At 39.9% G+C, this 20,070-nt stretch overlaps 1 protein-coding gene across 2 annotated transcripts in view; it reads right to left on the bottom strand.

The window, feature by feature from the left end:
* PDGFD (platelet derived growth factor D) overlaps positions 1-20,070 on the bottom strand; it is a 203,267-nt gene that overhangs the window by 52,985 nt on the left and 130,212 nt on the right. For both annotated transcript variants that reach the window (XM_070749694.1, XM_070749695.1), the window contains exon 2: positions 6,311-6,515. In XM_070749694.1, coding sequence (XP_070605795.1) covers positions 6,311-6,515 — 205 coding nt within the window. The remainder of the gene's footprint in view (positions 1-6,310; positions 6,516-20,070) is intronic.

A 20,070-nucleotide genomic window follows, 5' to 3' on the forward strand; every position in this document is an offset into this window, starting at 1 on the left:
ATCCATAGCAATAATCACCAATACACTTGGCATCCATGAATTTGTCTAATCCTGCCTTGAAGCCATCAAGGCTGACCGCTGTCACAACCTCTTCTGGAAGTGAATTCCATCAACCAAGGACCCTCTGGATGAAGAAATATTTCCATTTATTTGTCCTCACTTCCTTACCTGTGAGCTTTAGGGAGTGTCCCCTCGTCCTAGTATTGTGTGATAGAGAAAAGAATTTTTCTCTATCCATCTTTTCTATTCCCTACATGATTTTATACACTTCAATCACGTCACCCCTTAAACGCCGTCTTTCATGGCTGAAGAGACCAAGGCATTGCAACCTGGTTTCAGAAGGGAATATGCTCTGTATATGAAACTTATACAGTATATCGCTTTACCTTGCTTTTCCAGCCCAGTCTAAACAATTTACAGGGTCAGCATATTTCCACCAACAATCTGGGTTTTCGTTTTGCCAACCTTGGATGGATGAAAGGCTGAGTCAACTTCGAACCGATCAGGATCAAACTCCTGGCAGTGGGCCTGCAATACTGATTCTAACCACTGCACCAGTAGTGGGTTGCAGCTGTTACAACCTAATACAATATCCTAGTAGCCAAAATGGAGCTGCATGTGCAACTCCAGCTGACCAGCAGGCAGGCGCATATATCAGCACAAGATTTGACATCTGCGCATGCGCCGGAAGCAAAATCTCACATGAGGACATGGCGCAAATGAAATTTTGGCTATTATCGCCGATTTCTTTTGCTTCCATGCATGCATGAAAGCAAAAATATTGGCCAAAATCGCTGAAATCTCGCTCGCGCATGCATCCTCACTTCAGATTTTGCTATCAGTGCATGTGCAGAAACCGCATCCCACGCCAACGGGTGCCCACCCACTCCAGTCACCAGGAGTGATCTGGTAATGCCGGCAAAAAGGAACACCCCTGCCTGCACTGCATCACCATGGCTCATGAAGCTTCTAGCTTTACCTTTATGAGGATGAGGATGATCATCAATGTCGTTTGGCGGGCCCCAGGGCAAGAGCCTTTTCTGTGGCGGCCCCGGCCCTCTGGAACAAACTCCCCCCGGAGATTAGAACTGCCCCCACCCTCCCTGTCTTTCATAAACTACTCAAGACTCATTTATGCCGCCAGGCATGGGGGAGTTAAGATATTCCTTCCCCCTAGGCCATTACAAGTTATGCATGGTATGATTGTGTGTATGTTTGGTTTTATTATAAGGGTTTTTAGTTGTTTTATTAATTGGATTTCTACATACTGTTTTTATCATTGTTGTTAGCCGTCCCCAGTCTGCGGAGAGGGGCGGCATACAAATCCAATAAATAATAATAATAAATAAATAATCATTTGTTCTGCAACATCAGTCAGTTCCATGGTGGCACTGGAAATCACAAGGACATTTTAACAAAAACAAAGGCAATGTCTACAGCCCAGTTAGTTTATTCCAAGCATTGACCCAGAGTGGTCAATGCCTGGACTACACTACCAGATTTTGTGGTTTCTTCCTCAAATCCCCATAATTTTAACCTAAGGCTGTCTACTGTTGACCTCACTCCATTCCTAAGGAGGTCTATAAGGGGGGTGCATAAGTGCACCAATGTGCCTACTGCCCCTGTCCTAATGTTCCCATGTAATCAAAATTGTCTCATGTATAAATGCTTATACTTTTACTGTAATCTTATATACCCTGTTTCCCCGAAAATAAGACAGCGTCTTATATTTATTTTTGCTCCCAAAGATGTGCTACGTCTTATTTTCAGGGAATGTTTTTTTTTCCCAATGAAAAATAATTCACATTTATTGCTGAACAAAAAAAATGAACATTTATTATATACTGTACAGTAGTTGTCATCCCAAACCAACATAACCAGACAAATTGTGAATCCTATCAAGAATTTCTTACTCTACCGTATCATTATTTCCATTTGCAACAATTAACAGTACATTTACCAATATTTATGGTTCGGACAGAAAGAAAACGTCTGCTATGTCTTACTTTTGGGGAATGCCTTATATTAGGCAATTCTACAAAACCTCTCCTATGCCTTACTTTTGGGGAAACTGGGTATGCTTCTTCTTCTTGTTGTTGTTATTATTATTATGTCAGTACAACACAGCAAATGAGATCACTATGCTGGATTTCGTATTTCATCACCAGTCGGGCGCTTCCCAAGCACCTAGGACTGCGTGATGTAGCGGCAAATTATGTTTGCCGATCCCAGTAAAGCGGCCTTTTGCAATGGACAGATGGAGATTTTGTCAATTCCGATGGTTTTCAAATGTCCGCTGCACCCAGCGTGCCAAGTACCACTGGGACCACTTTCACGGGCTTATGCCAGAGTCATTGCAGCTCGATTTTTAGATCTTCGTATTTCACTAATTTCTCTAGCTGCTTCTCCTCAATTCTGCTGTCTCCTGGGATTGCGATGTCGATGATCCATACTTTCTTTTTCTCCACGATCACAATGTCTGGTGTGTTATGCTTCAGAATTATTATTATTATTATTATTATTATTATTATTATTATTACATTTATATGCAGCCACTTTCCTAGGCTTGTCATAAACAAATAAATAAAATAAAAACTTTGAAAATCTGCTCAGTTTTCTGGAAAGGCTGAGAGTGGGATTTTCAGACAGTGTCTGTAAGATACTTTTACACTTTCAAAATGTTTAGCTATCAGCCTCTGGATTCAGAAAACTAGCAGCCGCAACCTAAGCATGAATTCTAGGAGTCCCCCATATTAGCTTTGATGATGCTGTATAGTCTGGAGGACAGAAGGAAAAGGGGGGACATGATCGAAACATTTAAATATATTAAAGGGTTAAATAAGGTCCAGGAGGGAAGTGTTTTTAATAGGAAAGTGAACACAAGAACAAGGGGACACAATCTGAAGTTAGTTGGGGGAAAGATCAAAAGCAACATGAGAAAATATTATTTTACTGAAAGAGTAGTAGATGCTTGGAACAAACTTCCAGCAGACGTGGTTGGTAAATCCACAGTAACTGAATTTAAACATGCTTGGGATAAACACATATCCATCCTAAGATAAAATACAGAAAATAGTATAAGGGCAGACTAGATGGACCACGAGGTCTTTTTCTATGTTTCTATATTATGCAAATATGGAGCAAGAACTCCCCCCCCCAAAAAATGGTTTTAATTTGATTCCTAAAAATACAGTTATTTGGTGTTCACTATAAGTACCACGTAGGTCTGGCAAAATCCGCTTCCTAATAAAAACTGTACTCCTTGGGGACTCGGCATCTCTCAATGCCTCGATTCAATCACTTCAAAGCTTTCCAGAAAATTTTGCACATCTTGTCTGAAGCCAATCTTAGTTAATGTCAAGCATCACAGCAGATCATAGGACTGACATTTTGAGTATTCTCCGCATTAAAGGAGGAGGAAGGAAGAAAATATGGAAGGGTGGTGGGGAACTTGCAACATTTTTTCCCCCTGTGGCTAAAAATGGGTATAACTAAGTTGCAGAACACTATTAAAACCACGAGCCAGCAGAAAGTACAATCTGATATTCTTATTTATTCACACTTTTAAAAGCCTGGTACCGCGACACAGAGATTTGCTTTTGAAAACACATCATGCGAGATGCAGGTGTGTTTGGATAGTTCTCAGGTAAGAAATCTGCAGTATTCTCTATTTGACATTGTATGGGGCAAAATTTACCCATGTACTTTGAATGCAAAAGAACCATTAAGACAGACAGAAAACTTGGAATAGAGTTCCTTTGTCTTCGCCAATCATATTTTTATTCAAATAAACATTACTAAGAACAAGTCCTGCACAGAAATAATCATTATTTGTGCCTGATATCATTTCTCATACACAGTTGGTTTCCTCAGCTGCCTCACGGAAATAAAATACATTTGATAATATATAGCAGGGGTGTTGTTGTGGTTAGCCCTGGCCCTGCTCCTGCCCCAAGGACTGTGGATGTGGGGGAGACATCCACAAGCTGCAGGCCTGTTTTGCCCCCGGTGGAATCTGCTGATGAAGGCTCCTCTGACCAAGAAGACATGAGTGACAGGGAGGAGGAGAGTGTGGCAGACAGCTCAGAAGGAGATTATCTAGCTCCTCCTTGGATTCAGAACAAGAGTTAATGATACAGCCACGCATGAGGAGAGCGATGCATAGGCAACAACAACTGAGAGATTATTATCAAAGAAAATGAGGCCACCTGTGGTCGGGTGGGGCTGTGGTAATTAGTGAGGCTGCTATAAATAGCAGCCAGTGGGTTTGGCCATTGTGGAGGATTATCTGATCGTTGTGTTTTGTGACTGCTTTACTGACTTTGACCTTTTGTGTGCTGATTTTCCCCCGCTTTGAAACTAAACCAGGGCAAAGTGTGTGTCACTTTGTGAAAGAAGAAGGACTGTGAATTGCCTCACAGCTGCAAGCTAAGTATCACAGAACTGATAAGGGACTTGTACAAATTACCAGTTTGTTTGGAGACGAGTGCTCTTTGCTATACCAAAAGAGGGCTTAGTTTAAGTGAATTTTCATTATAAAGAACATTGTTTTGAATTTTCAAACGTGTGTGTGTCTGAAATTTGTACCTGTGAATTTTTGGGAGGATTCTACCAGAGAGCCCGACAGAACAGGTGTCAAACTCAATTTCATTGAGGGCCGCATCGGGGTTGTGTTTGATTTCAGGGGGGCCAGCTGAACATAACTCTTGTTGGTGGCATCTGGGGTGGCCCAAGGGCTCTGCCAGTGAAAACAGGCAACTGAGCCTTGTTTTCGACTGTCACGGCCTCCTGTCAAACTCTAGTCCAGAGTTGCTGGGCCCATTCTCCATTGTATGGATAATTAATCCTGTAATTTGGAAACATAGAAACATAGAAGACTGACGGCAGAAAAAGACCTCATGGTCCATCTAGTCTGCCCTTATACCATTTCCTGTATTTTATCTTACAATGGATATATGTTTATCCCAGGCATGTTTAAATTCAGTTACTGTGGATTTACCAACCATGTCTGCTGGAAGTTTGTTCCAAGGATCTACTACTCTTTCAGTGAAATAATATTTTCTCACGTTGCTTTTGATCTTTCCCCCAACTAACTTCAGATTGTGTCCCCTTGTTCTTGTGTTCACTTTCCTATTAAAAACACTTCCCTCCTGAATCTTATTTAACCCTTTAACATATTTAAATGTTTCGATCATGTCCCTCCTTTTCCTTCTGTCCTCCAGACTATACAGATTGAGTTCATGAAGTCTTTCCTGATACGTTTTATGCTTAAGACCTTCCACCATTCTTGTAGCCTGTCTTTGGACCCGTTCAATTTTGTCAATATCTTTTTGTAGGTGAGGTCTCCAGAACTGAACACAGTATTCCAAATGGGGTCTCACCAGCGCTCTATATAGCGGGATCACAATCTCCCTCTTCCTGCTTGTTATACCTCTAGCTATGCAGCCAAGCATCCTACTTGCTTTTCCTATTGCCCGACCACCCTGCTTTATTTATTTATTGGACTTTTATGCCCAAGAACTCGGGATGGCTTACAACAGAACAATATATATCATCCTAAATCCAATTAATTTGAATTAATAATCTAAAAACCTCCAAAATCATAAAAAGACACCCATTCCCATTCAATCGACTTACTCACAACGCATTTTGTTGTTAAGTTGCAAACTTGGATCCCATTTCAAAAAATAGGCTATTCCAGGATAAAGAAGTGGGGGAGTCTCAGTGTCGAAGTCCACATGTGATTAGATTTAACTTTAATTCAAAGATACATTTTATATTGATAATGCCGTTTCTGTCCACCTTTTTAATTAACGATCTCATTTATGAAAAGAGATCTATTTCTATTTTTTTTGCAAAGTAATTTGCAACACTGTAAACCTTACAGACATTTCATAATTGATAGCCAGGAGAAAAACGAGACTACCAAATAAAATAATTTTAAAAATGAATATGTGAATAGACAAGAATTAGTCAGAATTAATGGCTGGGAAATGTCATTAAGCAGATTAAATCTCTCTCTTCTTCTCCCTTCTGCTACATTTTAAAAATGTTTAGCTGTTTTCGGAGGGACTTTGCAATTCCATTCTGAGCAGGCATAGGGTGGAAATTGGTACAATTTCCTTCAACTTGGTCGAACATCCCAAATCTTATATTAATAAGAAAACAAGTTTGGTCTGACTCCAGGTTTTACTTTTTAAAAACATCTCTGAGAAACTTGGCTAACTTATTTGTGCCTGCCTTAAGGTTGTTCTACCAAATGAGCCATTATGAATTACACTGGCTCTCTTCAGCAATTTGATTAGCTTACCTGCAGATATCATTCTCTGGTTCCTCCAATCCAAACTGATGGTCGAACACCAGCTGTATTCTAGCATTTGCTGGTGAACGTAGTTTCCATGTCAGCAACAGATTCCTAGGATAATTGTGTGGGAAACGAGGGCTCTGGATGTAACCATTTTCCCAAACATTGATGGTCTCTTCTTTCTTATATAAGGCTGTGAGATGATTACTTTCTGTTAAAAATCACAAAGAGAAGTTATTAGTATTCAAAACTGGTTTAAAAATGAAGATGATGATGATGTGTGTGAGACAGAGAGGGAGAAAGAGCGAGAGAGAGGGAGGGAGAGAGGGGAGGAATGTTGGATGGATGCAACCATTTTGGATGGATGGATGGATGGATGGATGGATGGATAGATAGACAGACAGGGATGATAGACAGACAAGATAGATAGAAATAGAGATAGATAGATAGAGATCTGGGCTATAAAAGGAAAAGATATGCAGTGTGAAAACAGATAATTACTTGAGATTGGATCCATCTTTAGAATAGTATTTAGAATAGGCTTACAAAACATTTATGCATGGTATGTCTGTATGTATGATTGGTTTATTAAATTAGGGTTTTTAAATTAACTTAAATATTAGATTTGTTTATATTGTCTTATTATTGTTGTTAGCCGCCCCGAGTCTACGAAGAGGGGCGGCATACAAATCTAATAAATAAATAAATAAATAAATTTTGCATGCTATATCAATCATATATACTATTTTTGGGGTATAGAATACAACAGAATTCTTTATCGGCCAAGTGTGCTTGGACACACAAGGAATTTCTCTTGGTGCATATGCTCTCAGTGTACATGAAAGAAAATATACTTTTGTCAAGAATCATGTGGTACAACACTTAATGATTGTCATAGGGGTCAAATAAGCAATGAGGAAACAATCAATATTAATAAAAACCTTAAGAATACAAGCAACAAGTTACAGTCATACAGTCATAAGTAGGAGGAAATGAGTGATAGGAATGATGAGAAAAAACTACTAGTAATAGTAGTACAAATTTAGTAAATAGTTTGACAGCGTTGAGGGAATTATTTGTTTAGCAGAGTGATGGTGTTCAGGAAAAAACTGTTCTTGTGTCTAGTTGTCTTGGTGTGCTCTGTAGCGAGGTTTTAAAGCTAGAGTTGAAACAGTTTATGTCCAGGATGCGAGGGTTCAGTAAATATTTTCCCCGCCCTCGTTTTGACTCGTGCAGTATACAGCTCCTCAATGGAAGGCAGGTTGGTGGCAATCGTTTTTACTGCAGTTCTGATTATCCTCTGAAGTCTGTGTCGGTCTTGTTGCATTGCAGAATCATACATACATACATACATACATACATACATACAGGTACATACATACATACATACATACATACATACATACATACATACATACATTCAGTGATGGACTAACAAAAATTTTACTACCACACTGTGGGCATGACTTATGCATTTTGTTTCAACATCTTTCAGCGCAAATTGGGTGCTCTGGGGTGGAGCTCCAAATTTTGCTACCGGAACTGCGTTCCTGACCGTTCCCGTAGGAGCCCATCACTACATACATACATACATACATACATACATACATACATACATACATATGTTTTTTTCTGTCGGATCACCCTGATATATTGAAGGAGCATCACAGTTCTTTTTTGCCTCTAGGCCCACAGTGTCACAGTTCCTTTTGCCCCTCCCTGGTACAAAGCTGAACGGGTCAGATCCTGTGGCCTAGAGGTTAATTCTCTGCCTTACAAGGCAGAATCTACAGGATCAAATCCCAGTAAGGGCATGGTTAGCTGATGAGGCCAGAACAAGGCCAAAATAGTGCTATCCTAGTCTCCCTTAATCTACTACCCGCTCTTCAAGTCTAGGCTACAAAGTTAGGTATTTACTCTAATTAGACATACATAAGCCCTAGTCCACGTAGTTTCAGGTCGTTGTTAGGAATCTAGATCTATCTATTGTATGGCCTTTGCGAGAAACTCTGTCTTCTCCCCATTGACAGCTAAATGAATACCCTTGGGAAAGTCAGAAACAAGACTGAGATAGTCATCACCTCCTGTCATTTTCCTGCAGCATTGTTCTCACATTTTTCCTAAAGACTTCAAGATGTCATGGAACGTTTTTGTTGTTGCTTCTAAAAGTTTTCCCATGTCATGAATCAGTGCCAGTTTGATTCAACTGACATCTGTCTTGCTAAAGCAACTTCCCACCATTGTTTGCACAGTGACAATAGTTGGAAATTTCCCCTGCCATCTCACTGTCCACAAATGAAACGGTCAGTGAACGGGTATTTCAGGTCAGTCCATGCTGTCACACAACTTCACAATTGGACACAATTCAGCGTACATGTGTATTCTAAATTATCTTCCTCCTGGGTGTAACAATGAGGAAAGACTTTAATGCAATTATATTTTAGTGTTTTAAAACTGTTGACTTCAAAAGCTACTATTTTCTCCCAAAGTTCTGACTCCCCTACACAAGGCCAAGATGTTAATTCAGGATACATTTTGCAAAATTATCATTGTCAACTTCATGTTTTCCAGCCAATAAATTATTATCATTATTATATTTCAGGCATAAATTTTCTGCAGAATAAGCAAACAATTTTGCTTTCTCAAAAAGTAAGCTTAAAGTAAACTTTTAATGGTACAGTTAATTTAATTGTAACAACAGTACTTTAAACTTCAGAATTCTAGAATCCTGGAAATCTCTTTTTTTTATGAAGTGAAAGAGGAATTCCCGGGAGTGATCTGTTCGTCATTGTAATTTTTCACTTCTTTGTATATTGAGTATTTGTTAAAATATCTTCAAGCCTTTCCCTATCTTGGAGAAACTGTGTTTACCAAGGTAGATAATTTCATGTGTTAAGCTTTAGTTTTTCATCATGTAGATAAAAGTTTGCAAGCATTTCCTTCAATTTCTCCATCTGACATAACTACAGATAGTCCTCAACTTACAACAATTTATGTAGTGAGAGCCACAGTGACGCAGAGGTTAGAGTGCAGTACTGCAGGCTACTTCTACTGATCACCAGCTGCCAGAAGTTTGGCAGATCGAATCTCACTGGTAAAATGAGAACCCAGATTGTTGGGGGCAATATATGCTGACTCTGTAAACCGCTTAGAGAGGGCTGTAAAGCACCGTGAAGTGGTATATAAGTCTAAATGCTATTGCTACAGTAACCATTCATTAAATTTGATCCAAGATGGTGCTGACAAAGGCTGCCTTGGTAAAATAATCTCAAATGGTTTCTTTATTTTCTATTATTCTCTACAGGTACAGGAAGACAGAAGTGGCTTCAAAACAACAGCTCTTTATTTGGCAACTATTTACAACCTAGCAAAGGCTCTTGCTGACAGCTAGCCCTTTTATAGGGAGCTGCCAGACAGTCTAGCCAATCAGCAGTCAGTATTTTCTCTCCAGAATGGAGGGCCTGATGGAAGCCTATGTGCTTCAGTCAGAGAATGTAACACCCCTTCCCTCTTAGTTGGGCTAAGTCAACGTGCCTCTGTACAAATCGATGGTAAAACCACACTTGGAATACTGTGTACAGTTCTGGTCACCGGACCTCAAGAAGGATATAATGGAACTGGAAAAGGTGAAAAAAAGGGCAACAAGTATGATCAAGGAAATGGAGCACCTCCCTTATGAAACCAGGTTACAATGCCTTGGTCTCTTCAGCCTTGAAAGACGGCGTTTAAGAGGTGACTTGATCGAGGTGTATAAAATCATGCATGGGATAGAAAAGGTGGATAGGGAAAAATTCTTTTCTCTTTCACACAATACTAGGACATGGGGGCACTCCCTAAGGCTCATAGGTAAGAAAGTGAGGACAAATAAAGGGAAATATTTCTTCACCCAGAGGGTCGTTGGTTTATGGAATTCACTTCCAGAAGAGGTTGTGACAGCTGTCAGCCTGGAGAGCTTCAAGACAGGATTAGACAGATTCATGGATGCCAAGTGTATCGGTGGTTATTGAAACGGATGTCCAAGTGTCGCCTCTATGTTGATTGAGGCAGGCAGGATTCCCTTGAGTACCATTTGTTGGGGGTTCAAGGGAAAGGGTGGGTTTTGCCTTCTCTTTTTGCTCAAGATCCCCATGTACAATTGGGGGGCCACTGTGTGACACAGAATGCTGGACTTGATGGGCTTTGGCCTGATTCAGCATGGCTCTTCTTATGTTCTTTTGTTCTTCTGTGTGATGTTGTCATGCAAATAGGCAGGGCATTTAATTGGTCTTTCATTTCTGCACAGCTTAGTTGGAGCTAGGTGAGTGGTCAGTTCAGATGAGCTTCTTTTGCTCCCAGCCTCGACCAATGGAAGCTTCTGGATTTCGGCCCAGGGTGAGGCTGGAGCTTTGAGGACCAGTTTGCTTGGAGCTCACCCCTCGACATGAGCATCACTTGATAAGTCTACACTAACTATGGTTTAACTATCTTACCACCAGTACGCAGCTCAATCTTAATGCTTCAATCAGACCACAAACTAAACCATCGAACATCTATCCAACAAACCCAACAAAACCACACCCACTCCAAAGGTGCTTTCCTTCTTATAATGCTGTGACCCAATCAGGTTGCAATCTAGTCACTCTGACTCAGCATCATCCCTGTTTTACATATTCACAACCTTCTTTTACCTTATATGGAATATCACCTAGAATATTGTTTATTCTTGACATAAACATGTACACATATACCTTATGAGGAAATGGTTTAGTCCTTTCAATTGAGAGATACATATTCTTCTACAGAATTTCATTTGAAATTCATTTGAGATTCCACCACTTCCTCCAACATATGCAAAAAAAAATGCTCTCAATGTCAGGAAGTGACCTAGGTCACTAATTTACTCTCATACCAGCTCATATATAATGTCAGAATTTGTAATAAATATGTCAGAATTTGTAATAATTATAAAGTTCTACAATGTTGGAATCTTAAGAGTTGGAGGGAGGCATTTGTCTTTCACGTCCTACTCCTTGCTCAGTTCAAGAGACCAAATTAACTCAACCTAGACGGCTGCCCAAATTATTTCCAAAATGATAAGATAATCATACAGTAATTAACATGACCAAATGGAGAAGGCAAACATTGTCATCTTGTCCCATTACGCCCCACACAATTAGACTACATTATATTTTGTCATTGATATAAGAATGAGAGGAGGAGGTTATAACCAGGGGTGAGTTCTAATTTACCTGATGGGTGGTTCACTTCCTCCCGTGCTGAGTGGTCACGCCTCATGGGCAGATACACACATGTGCAGTGCTGAAAAATAAAAAATCCCCCCCCCCAAAAAACAAAAAACATAATGGCAATGCATGTGCAGTGTTGGAAACTCAGCATCTGTGCATGTGCAAAAGAAAAAAACCCAGGGAAAAATTCCCCCCATTTTTTTTCCAAAAAAAATTGCCCCCACCCAAATCCCCTAAAAATGTGGTGTTGTCCACAGACCGGCACTAACCAAACCAGTTCTGTGACATCATCATGACATCATCAGTGGATTGCTACCAGTTCGGGCGAACCGGTCTGAACCAGAGGAATCCACCTCTGATTATAACACATGCAGAGTTTTTCGTAAGAAGGCGTGAATAGAAATGGCCTAAGAAAAAAGTAGGATGTTACTTTATTTTTATTTTTATTTATTTAATTTATATATTTATTTGTTTTTTGATTGATTGATTGATTGATTTGTCAAACAAGTATAGAATAGTAGTTTGTATAAGCATAACATAAATAGAATGTAATGGTAAAAGAAGACAATAGGTCAGTAGGACAGGAATGATAGGACACAATGGTGCGCTTATGCAAACCACTTACAGACCTCTTAGAAATGGGATAGGTCAACTCTAGACAATCTAAGGTTAAAGATTTTGGGGTTTGGGGAAGAAACCACAGTGTCAGGTAGTGCATTCCGGGGGTTGATCACTCTATTGCTAAAGTCGTATATTCTGCAGTCTAGTTTGGAGCAGTTTACATTTGGTTTGTATCTATTATGTGCTCGTGTGTTGTGGCGGTTGAAGGTGGTCACGAACAGGAAGAACATTTTGGTATATGATTTTATGAATCATAGTTAGATCAGATCAGAAGTGACGTAGTTGTAAATTGTCTAATTGCAGCAATACAAGTCTGGTGGAATAAGGTATTTTGTTGCGAGAGGAGGAGTGAGGGACTCTTCTTGTGAAATATTTCTGGACTCTCTCAATTGTATTAATGTCTGAGATGCAAAGCAGGTTCCATACAGGTGAGCTGTATTTTAGAATTGGTCTGACAAATGTTTTGTATGCTGTGGTTAGCAGTTCAATGTTTCTAGAAGAAGAAGCTACGTAAGATTAAATTAACAACTCTTAATGCTTTTTTGATCTTAGATTATGTAGGGACCTTAGGGAAAGAAAGAATAGGATGGAAAAGTTAGAATGCACTAGCCATAAGAGCTTACTAGCTCAATCTTAATTAAAGCCCTTGATTAATGGACAACTATTATTATTCTTGCCAATATTCAACAGAGATTTCCTTTCATGTAATTAGAGGCCATTATTCCACAGACTCTGGGAAGATCAGAAAATAAATCACAGGCCTTTAGTGAACTGGAGAAGTGCTATCATATTCATCCTCAGTCTTCTCTCGTTAACATTAAACCCAGTTTCCTTAATTGCTCCAGGTTTTCAGTTCAGTGATCAACCATAAAGCATCCCTTCTGATTTGCCTCATTCTTCTGATGCAGCGGTATCCAAAATTGGAGTCAACATTTACACTGGGAAAGTAGAGTGGACTGATTACTTTCTACAGTTTGGAATCTGAAAGTTATTTTTCTATTGAAACTGGCTAAATTGTACAAGACTGTTTACCAGCTACGCCACTCTGCGGAATCATACCTCACTCTTTTATCTCATGTTAATTTTACAGTCTCCAACTGGCATGCTGTCTCTGCTTTTTCAGCTGAAATGTTCTCTTCATCAACGGATTTTTCAGGCACATTTACACTTGAGAATTAGCCCGCTGTGAAGAGGCAGTGTGATTTTAATTATCTCTCATAAAGCTTTGGAAAGAAAGACACGAGTTAATCCACCGATCAAGGAAGACCTGGTAGCAGTGACTCACCACCAATGTTGCCTCTAATTTCTGATGTGCCGTGTGCAGGGGGGGGAAAAAGTTCAGCTTTTCCCAAATCAAGTATAAATTTGTTTATCCTTATACAGTGGTACCTCTACCTAAGAACGCCTCTACTTAAGAACTTTTCTAGATAAGAACCAGGTGTTCAAGATTTTTTTCCCCTCTTCTCAAGAACCATTTTCTACTTAAGAACCTGAACCCGGAAAAAAATTCCTAGGATATTTGAGAGCGGCACGAGGGTCCGGCCAGTTTCCTGCCATTCCCCCATTAATGCCGGCCATCTTGGACTTTTCTGGGCTGCCAGAGGAGCCTTTTGGTGGCTCTTAAGGAGGCTTTGACAGTCCAGAGTGAACAAAGCATTTTCCTTTTTCTGGGCGCTTGGAGAGGGAATAAAACTCTGCCAGCACCCAGAGAAAAGAAATGCTCCCTTCGTTCTGGGCAGTCCAGAGCATACGGAGCATTTTCCTTTCTCTGGGCGCCGCCTCAGAATCCCTCTTTTTTTTAAGCCTTAAAGTTTTGGATTTTTTTGATTCCACTCACCTCACCTTCTTCCTTCAGCAGCTACTCCTCTTCTTCCTCCTCCTCCAACCAGTCCAACATTTTAACCACTGACCCCAACCCCCTCCATTGCCTATGAACCAAAAAATTATGCTAGTGTTGGTAATATTTTTAGATATGTATATTGTATATTATTTTGATATGCTGCAAACTGTACAAATGGCATACACATCCATTTAATAAAACAAACAGATAAATAAAATAAATAATTAAAAAATATTATTTTAGGGAAATGGTTGGCATAGAAAATCAGAAACCAAGCATTCTGCTCAATAGTTCACCTCATTAAAACAAAACCTTTCCACCCCCCTCAAAAAATATAGCCTTATTATTATTACAAACATGTCTAGGCAATGAAAGTGAATTAACATGGAAATTAATATTAAAATTAGAAACATAGAAACATAGAAGATTGACGGCAGAAAAAGACCTCATGATCCATCTAGTCTACCCTTATACTATTTTCTGTATTTTATCTTAGGATGGATATATGTTTATCCCAGGCATGTTTAAATTCAGTTACTGTGGATTTATCTACCACGTCTGCTGGAAGTTTGTTCCAAGGATCTACTACTCTTTCAGTAAAATAATATTTTCTCATGTTGCTTTTGATCTTTCCCCCAACTAACTTCAGATTGTGTGCCCTTGTTCTTGTGTTCACTTTAATAAAAAACACTTCCCTTTGGGATTCAAAGCCCCATAAGGCCAAAGAATCCAGAGTTGCCTTAAGAACATTATTTCATTCGGCTATTTTTGCTTTGAGAAATGATCCTCCCCAAATGGATGCAGCAAGAAATCCAACAGAGTAACTCACTGTTGGTTTTGTTTTAGAGATGCCTAATCAATCTCAGTAGATGAGTAGTGAGTGTTTTATATTAACTGGCACTTTGTTTTCAGAATCTGTTTTATGTCAGAAAAGAGCAAGATGCCTGAGGTCTTCCTGGAATGTAACAAAGACCAGGAGCTATTCTTTTTTTATTTCTGTCCCCCAGGATTAAATTTAAATGTAGCTCCTTCTAAACCTGTAACCAGAGCCATCCAAATAAACAATAATAGTATTTTCAAAATGGGCAGTTCTCAAGCTTTGCATTCTTAAAATTGTGTGGGTTTGCAAAAAAAACCAACCCTGTGAATCATAAATATTGTGTATACTGCAATTGTTAGCATATACAGTGATACCTTGTCTTACGAACTTAATTGGTTCCAGGACAAGGTTCGTAAGGTGAAATGTTTGTAAGACGAAACATTGTTTCCCATAGGAATCAATGTAAAAGCAAATAATGCTTGCAAAACCCATTAGGAAAATCCAAACTTTAAGGCTTAAAAAAAAAGCGGCGGGTGGACAAAGTGAGTGGAGTGGAGATGGACAGCGAGGAGTGGAGATGGACAGTGAGGAGAAGCGAGGAATGGAGGTTCTAACGAAGGCTAATGCAGCCCCAAATCTCTCCCAAAATCGCCCCTTCAAACCCTTCCTACGTTGCCCAAAATTCCTCCAAAAATCGCCACTCCAAAAGCTTCCTATCTTGCCCAAAATTCCTCCAAAAATCACCACTCCCAAACCTTCCTATCTTGCCCCAAATTGCTTCTAAAATCGCCACTCCAAAAGATTTCTAAGCCACCCCAAATCACTTCCAAAGTCTTCCAAACTCACCTCTCCTTTCAAAATGGCTCCTTTCTCCTTGCTTCCTTTCTTCACTCCATTTGCCTTCGTTAGGATCTCGATTTGGGTGGCATAGGAAGCAGCTGGAGGGGCGATTTTAGAAGCAAGAGACCTGTCACTTCTTCCTGAGAACTGCCTAATTTTCTTCTTCTCAGTGCCAAAATTTGCAGACTTATATCCAGTGATCAGAATCACATTTCTCTCACATGTCTCATTCTGTGAGGGTCTGCCACAAAGAAGACGGGGTCAAATTATTCTCCAAAGCATCAGAGAGTAGAACAAGAAACAATGGTTGGAAATTAATCAGAAGGTGACAGCCGGGCGGTGGCACTTCTTGGCGGCACCCTGAACCCGAACCCGAAAAGTTCGGGTTTGGGTTTGGGAGAATGCCGAGAAGCCCCCCAGCTGTTTTAAAAGGTGACAGCCGGGCGGCGCTGCCCAGCGGAATGCCATTTTGTGATCTGTGGTGGGTTTGTAAGCTGAAAAAAGTTCGTAAGAAGAGGCAAAAAATTTCCAAACCCCGGGTTCGTATCACGAGGGGTTCGTATCGTGAGGTACCACTGTATTTCTAAACTGGAAGTTCCAAAAAAACGGACTTCTGGTTTGCCTGTTGTGCTATTTTTTGTACTCCGGGGCTTCAGGAAGCTTCCCTGAACTTCCATAGTACAAAAAACAGCACAATGGGCAAACTGGAAGTCCAGTTTCTGAACCTCCGGTTTATCATTTGGTAGGGATTTTTTTTGCATTCTGGGGCTTCAGGAAGCTTCCCTGAAGCATTTGGGGGGGGGGGGGGCGAAATGGCCTTTCCCAAGGCCAAAAATCAGCTGGCCTGTGCGCTAGAGCTGACATAGGGCAAAATCTCACATGCCCTCTGAAATGGCTCTGTGTGCCACCTGTGGCATGCATACCATAGGTTTACCAATATGGGTATAGGAGGTTTCCTGCTCGAGCAGGGAGCTGGACTAGAAGACCTCTAAGATCCTCTTCCTCTTCTCTTCTCTACTCTACTCTACTCTTCCCTTCCCTCCCCTCCCACCCTACCCTACCCTACCCTACCCTACCTTACCCTATCATTTTCCATTCCATTCCATCTAGACCACTACATGAATTGGAAGATACAGGATTTAGTTACTCCGATCTTCCCATATGTCAGAGGAGGAACCTCCTTGAGAGTTTCACTGAGGTATGATTCATATTTTCATTATTATTTCCTTCTGAACAGAAGCTAAGAGTTAACTCAACTCAAGTCTTTATTATGGCCATAGATCAGCATACTAAGAGTTCTTCCTTTGTCTTTTTTTTCAGGGGATTCCTACCTAACTTCCAGTCTCCTTAACAACTATTTCACTCAATCAATACACTCACACCTTCCAATGTATGACCTTTTTACACTCCATATGAACGCTTACAAAAAAACCATCAGAGAAGCACTTTTTAAAATTTTCCTTGGTTTGGCAACTGGCAAAACCAAGGCAGCTGAATTTGCGGAGTTCCAAGTAACGGAGGGAAGAAAGCATATTTGACTTCAAGCCATAGAACAGTTCACCTTCAGGTCAAGATATGTAAAATAAACTGAACAGCTAGTTCTGTTTCCTAGTACTCTCCACTCTTTTCTCCTGTCTCTATTTTTCCCTCTGTAAGCAGGATTTTTTGTTATACTTAGAATGATCTAAAAAGCAGGACAAAAAAAATTACTGAATTGCATAATATGGGGAGGCATCAGACTAGTCAAAAGGTCTAGTTGCATCTTTAGAGATGGTTTTTTTTAGAACTGGGAAATTATTTGAAACCACTACATTGTCTCCCTTGGTAATCTGTGTTTATGTGGGTGTATGACAGAGACTCAAAACAATTAACAATTTATTGCAGCATTATACTCTTATGAAAGAAAGAATAATCTCTGTTGGCCCTCAATGAGGGGGATCAGCTTTGCTCTTACTTTTGCAGCATGAATGTCAAACCCTACTTTGTCATGTTGCTGTCATGTGACATATCACCATGGTTTTCCCCTTTGTGGAGCTGAGGTGGGCGTGGCCTGAGTGTGACACATCCGATCCATAGGCCGCCAGTTTGACACCCTTCTCATCTTGACTCCTATAACACACTATTACAAAATGGTAACGCGCTACTGCTACATTTTAAATACCATTCTCATTTAGTTCAAGAAAAAAGATTGTGTTTATGAGAACTGTTGGAGAAATTCCCATGGATGAAGTCCTTTCATCTATATAATAATAAAATAGTTCAACTACTGTATGTATGAATATCTTTTCTTCCTATTGTAATTAGCTCCACAATAGTCAAAAAGAGGGCTGTGAAAATATCTACAGACCCTTCACATCCTGGACACAAATTGTTTCGACTTTTATCCTCAAAACTAGTAATGGGCGAACCCAACGGTGTTCGGGTTTGGCAAGTTCGGCCGAATTTTATGCAAAATTTGGCCGAACCTGACCCGAACCCAAACTTGAACCTGAACGGGGAATCCCTCCCACAAAGAGATTCTGGGGGTGGAGCTTTGACATCACCGGCAGGTTGCTAAGGACGCCGAGGTGATCACTTCCTGGATTCCATGGAATCCAGGAAGTGGTCACCTTAGCGTCCTTAGCAATCTGCTGGTGACGTCAAAGTTCCGAACTCCGAACACGACCCCGAAATTTGCCCGAACTTTGGAAAAATTTCAGGTTCGTGTTCGGCATACCAAACAACGCAAAATTCGGTATGGACCTGAATTGTGTGGGTTCAGTTCGCCCATCACTACTCAAAATGACACTACAGGGCTCTGCACACCAGAATAACTAAACACAAGAACAGTTTTTTCTCAAATGCCGTCACTCTGCTTAACCACTAATTCCCACCACTCTGTCAAATAATTTACTAAGACTGTATTATTATTATTCTCTTCCTTATTAGTATCTATCTCTTCCCACTTATTACTATAACCATGCTTGTATATTTCAATTTATATTGTTTTTATTTGTTTTCTAGTATGATTTGATAGCTTATTAGTAACTTTGACTATCACTAAGTGTTGTATCTTTTTATTCTTGATGGATGTATTTTATTCTCCTTATGAACACTGAGAGCATGTACACCAAATACAAATTCCTTGTTTGTCCAATCACACTTGGCCAATAAAGAATTCTATTCTATAAAGAATTCCATGTAGTCTTCTTGGCTTCCAGTCCTGCAATGAAATCCCACGGAGGTTTCAGAACAATAGAAAGATATTCAACAGTCATGGGCTCTACGGAGTGGGGAGAAATGGATGCTAATCACATCACATATCTATAGAAATCTTTATAGAAATAACCAAAATGAAATACACTGATACATTTTCTTACAAACTTAATTGGTTCCAGGACGAAGTTCTTAAGGTGAAAACTTTGTAAGACGAAACAATGTTTCCCATAGGAATCAATGTAAAAGCGATTAATGCGTGCAAGCCCAAAATTCACCCCTTTTGCCAGCCGAAGCCCCCGTTTTTGCACTGCTGGGATTCCCCTGCAGCATCACAAAACCACTAAAGTCCAGACGTGGGGTTTCCCATGGAGGGGAGCCTCAGGGGAATCCCAGCGCAAAAACGGGTGCTTTGCTGGCAACAGAAATCACGGGGCATCCCAGCGGTGGCGGTGGGTTTGTAAGGTGAAAATAGTTTGTAAGAAGAGGCAAAAAAAATCTTAAACCCCGGGTTTGTATCTCATAAAGTTTGTATGACGAGGTATCATTTTATCTTATTTGTAACATAGCACAGAATGGAATAGAATAGAATTCTTTATTGGCCAAGTGCTCTGGGAGGGGAAAATTAAACCCAACAATGAATTTTTATGTGCAAAATCCCTCTTTTCTATACGCTTGTAGCCTTTATCAATTTGGGAGACCAACTCACTTTGAAAAAGTACCTAGCACAGCTTCAGAGCATCAATGACAGCAGTTTGTTAACACACACACACACACAATTTTATGTTATGCAAGTGGTTTAAATTTCAAGGCCAAATAAAATACAAAAGTCTGTTTATTACTCTAAAATGTACTCTGTATTTCCATGGGGTACTGCATAGGTCAAGTTTGTTATTGTGAATTCTCCTTGAACTCTGATTTAAAAAGTTTTTTTTTTTTTTTAAACTGAGATTAAGGCAATAATGCTCTGTAACCCAACCTGTGACCTCTGGATATAGCTTTATCTCTAATATGACCTTTCCAAGGATTCGATTTTAATTTAATACTAATGGGCACTGTCAAAGATCTATGGGAACCCAGGAAATAAAATCATTCATCTGTCTTGCCAATGTTGTCATTCAAACAGGGATCATCTGCATGTAAAACAAACACTCTGACCTATAACAGAACCTTTCTTTGTATTATAAAGATTGTTGGTTCAGGCTTCTTCCCAATAACCTTCTCT

The sequence above is a fragment of the Erythrolamprus reginae genome, chromosome 4, assembly GCF_031021105.1.
Source record: "Erythrolamprus reginae isolate rEryReg1 chromosome 4, rEryReg1.hap1, whole genome shotgun sequence".
In the NCBI taxonomy this organism is placed as follows: Eukaryota; Metazoa; Chordata; class Lepidosauria; order Squamata; family Dipsadidae; genus Erythrolamprus; species Erythrolamprus reginae.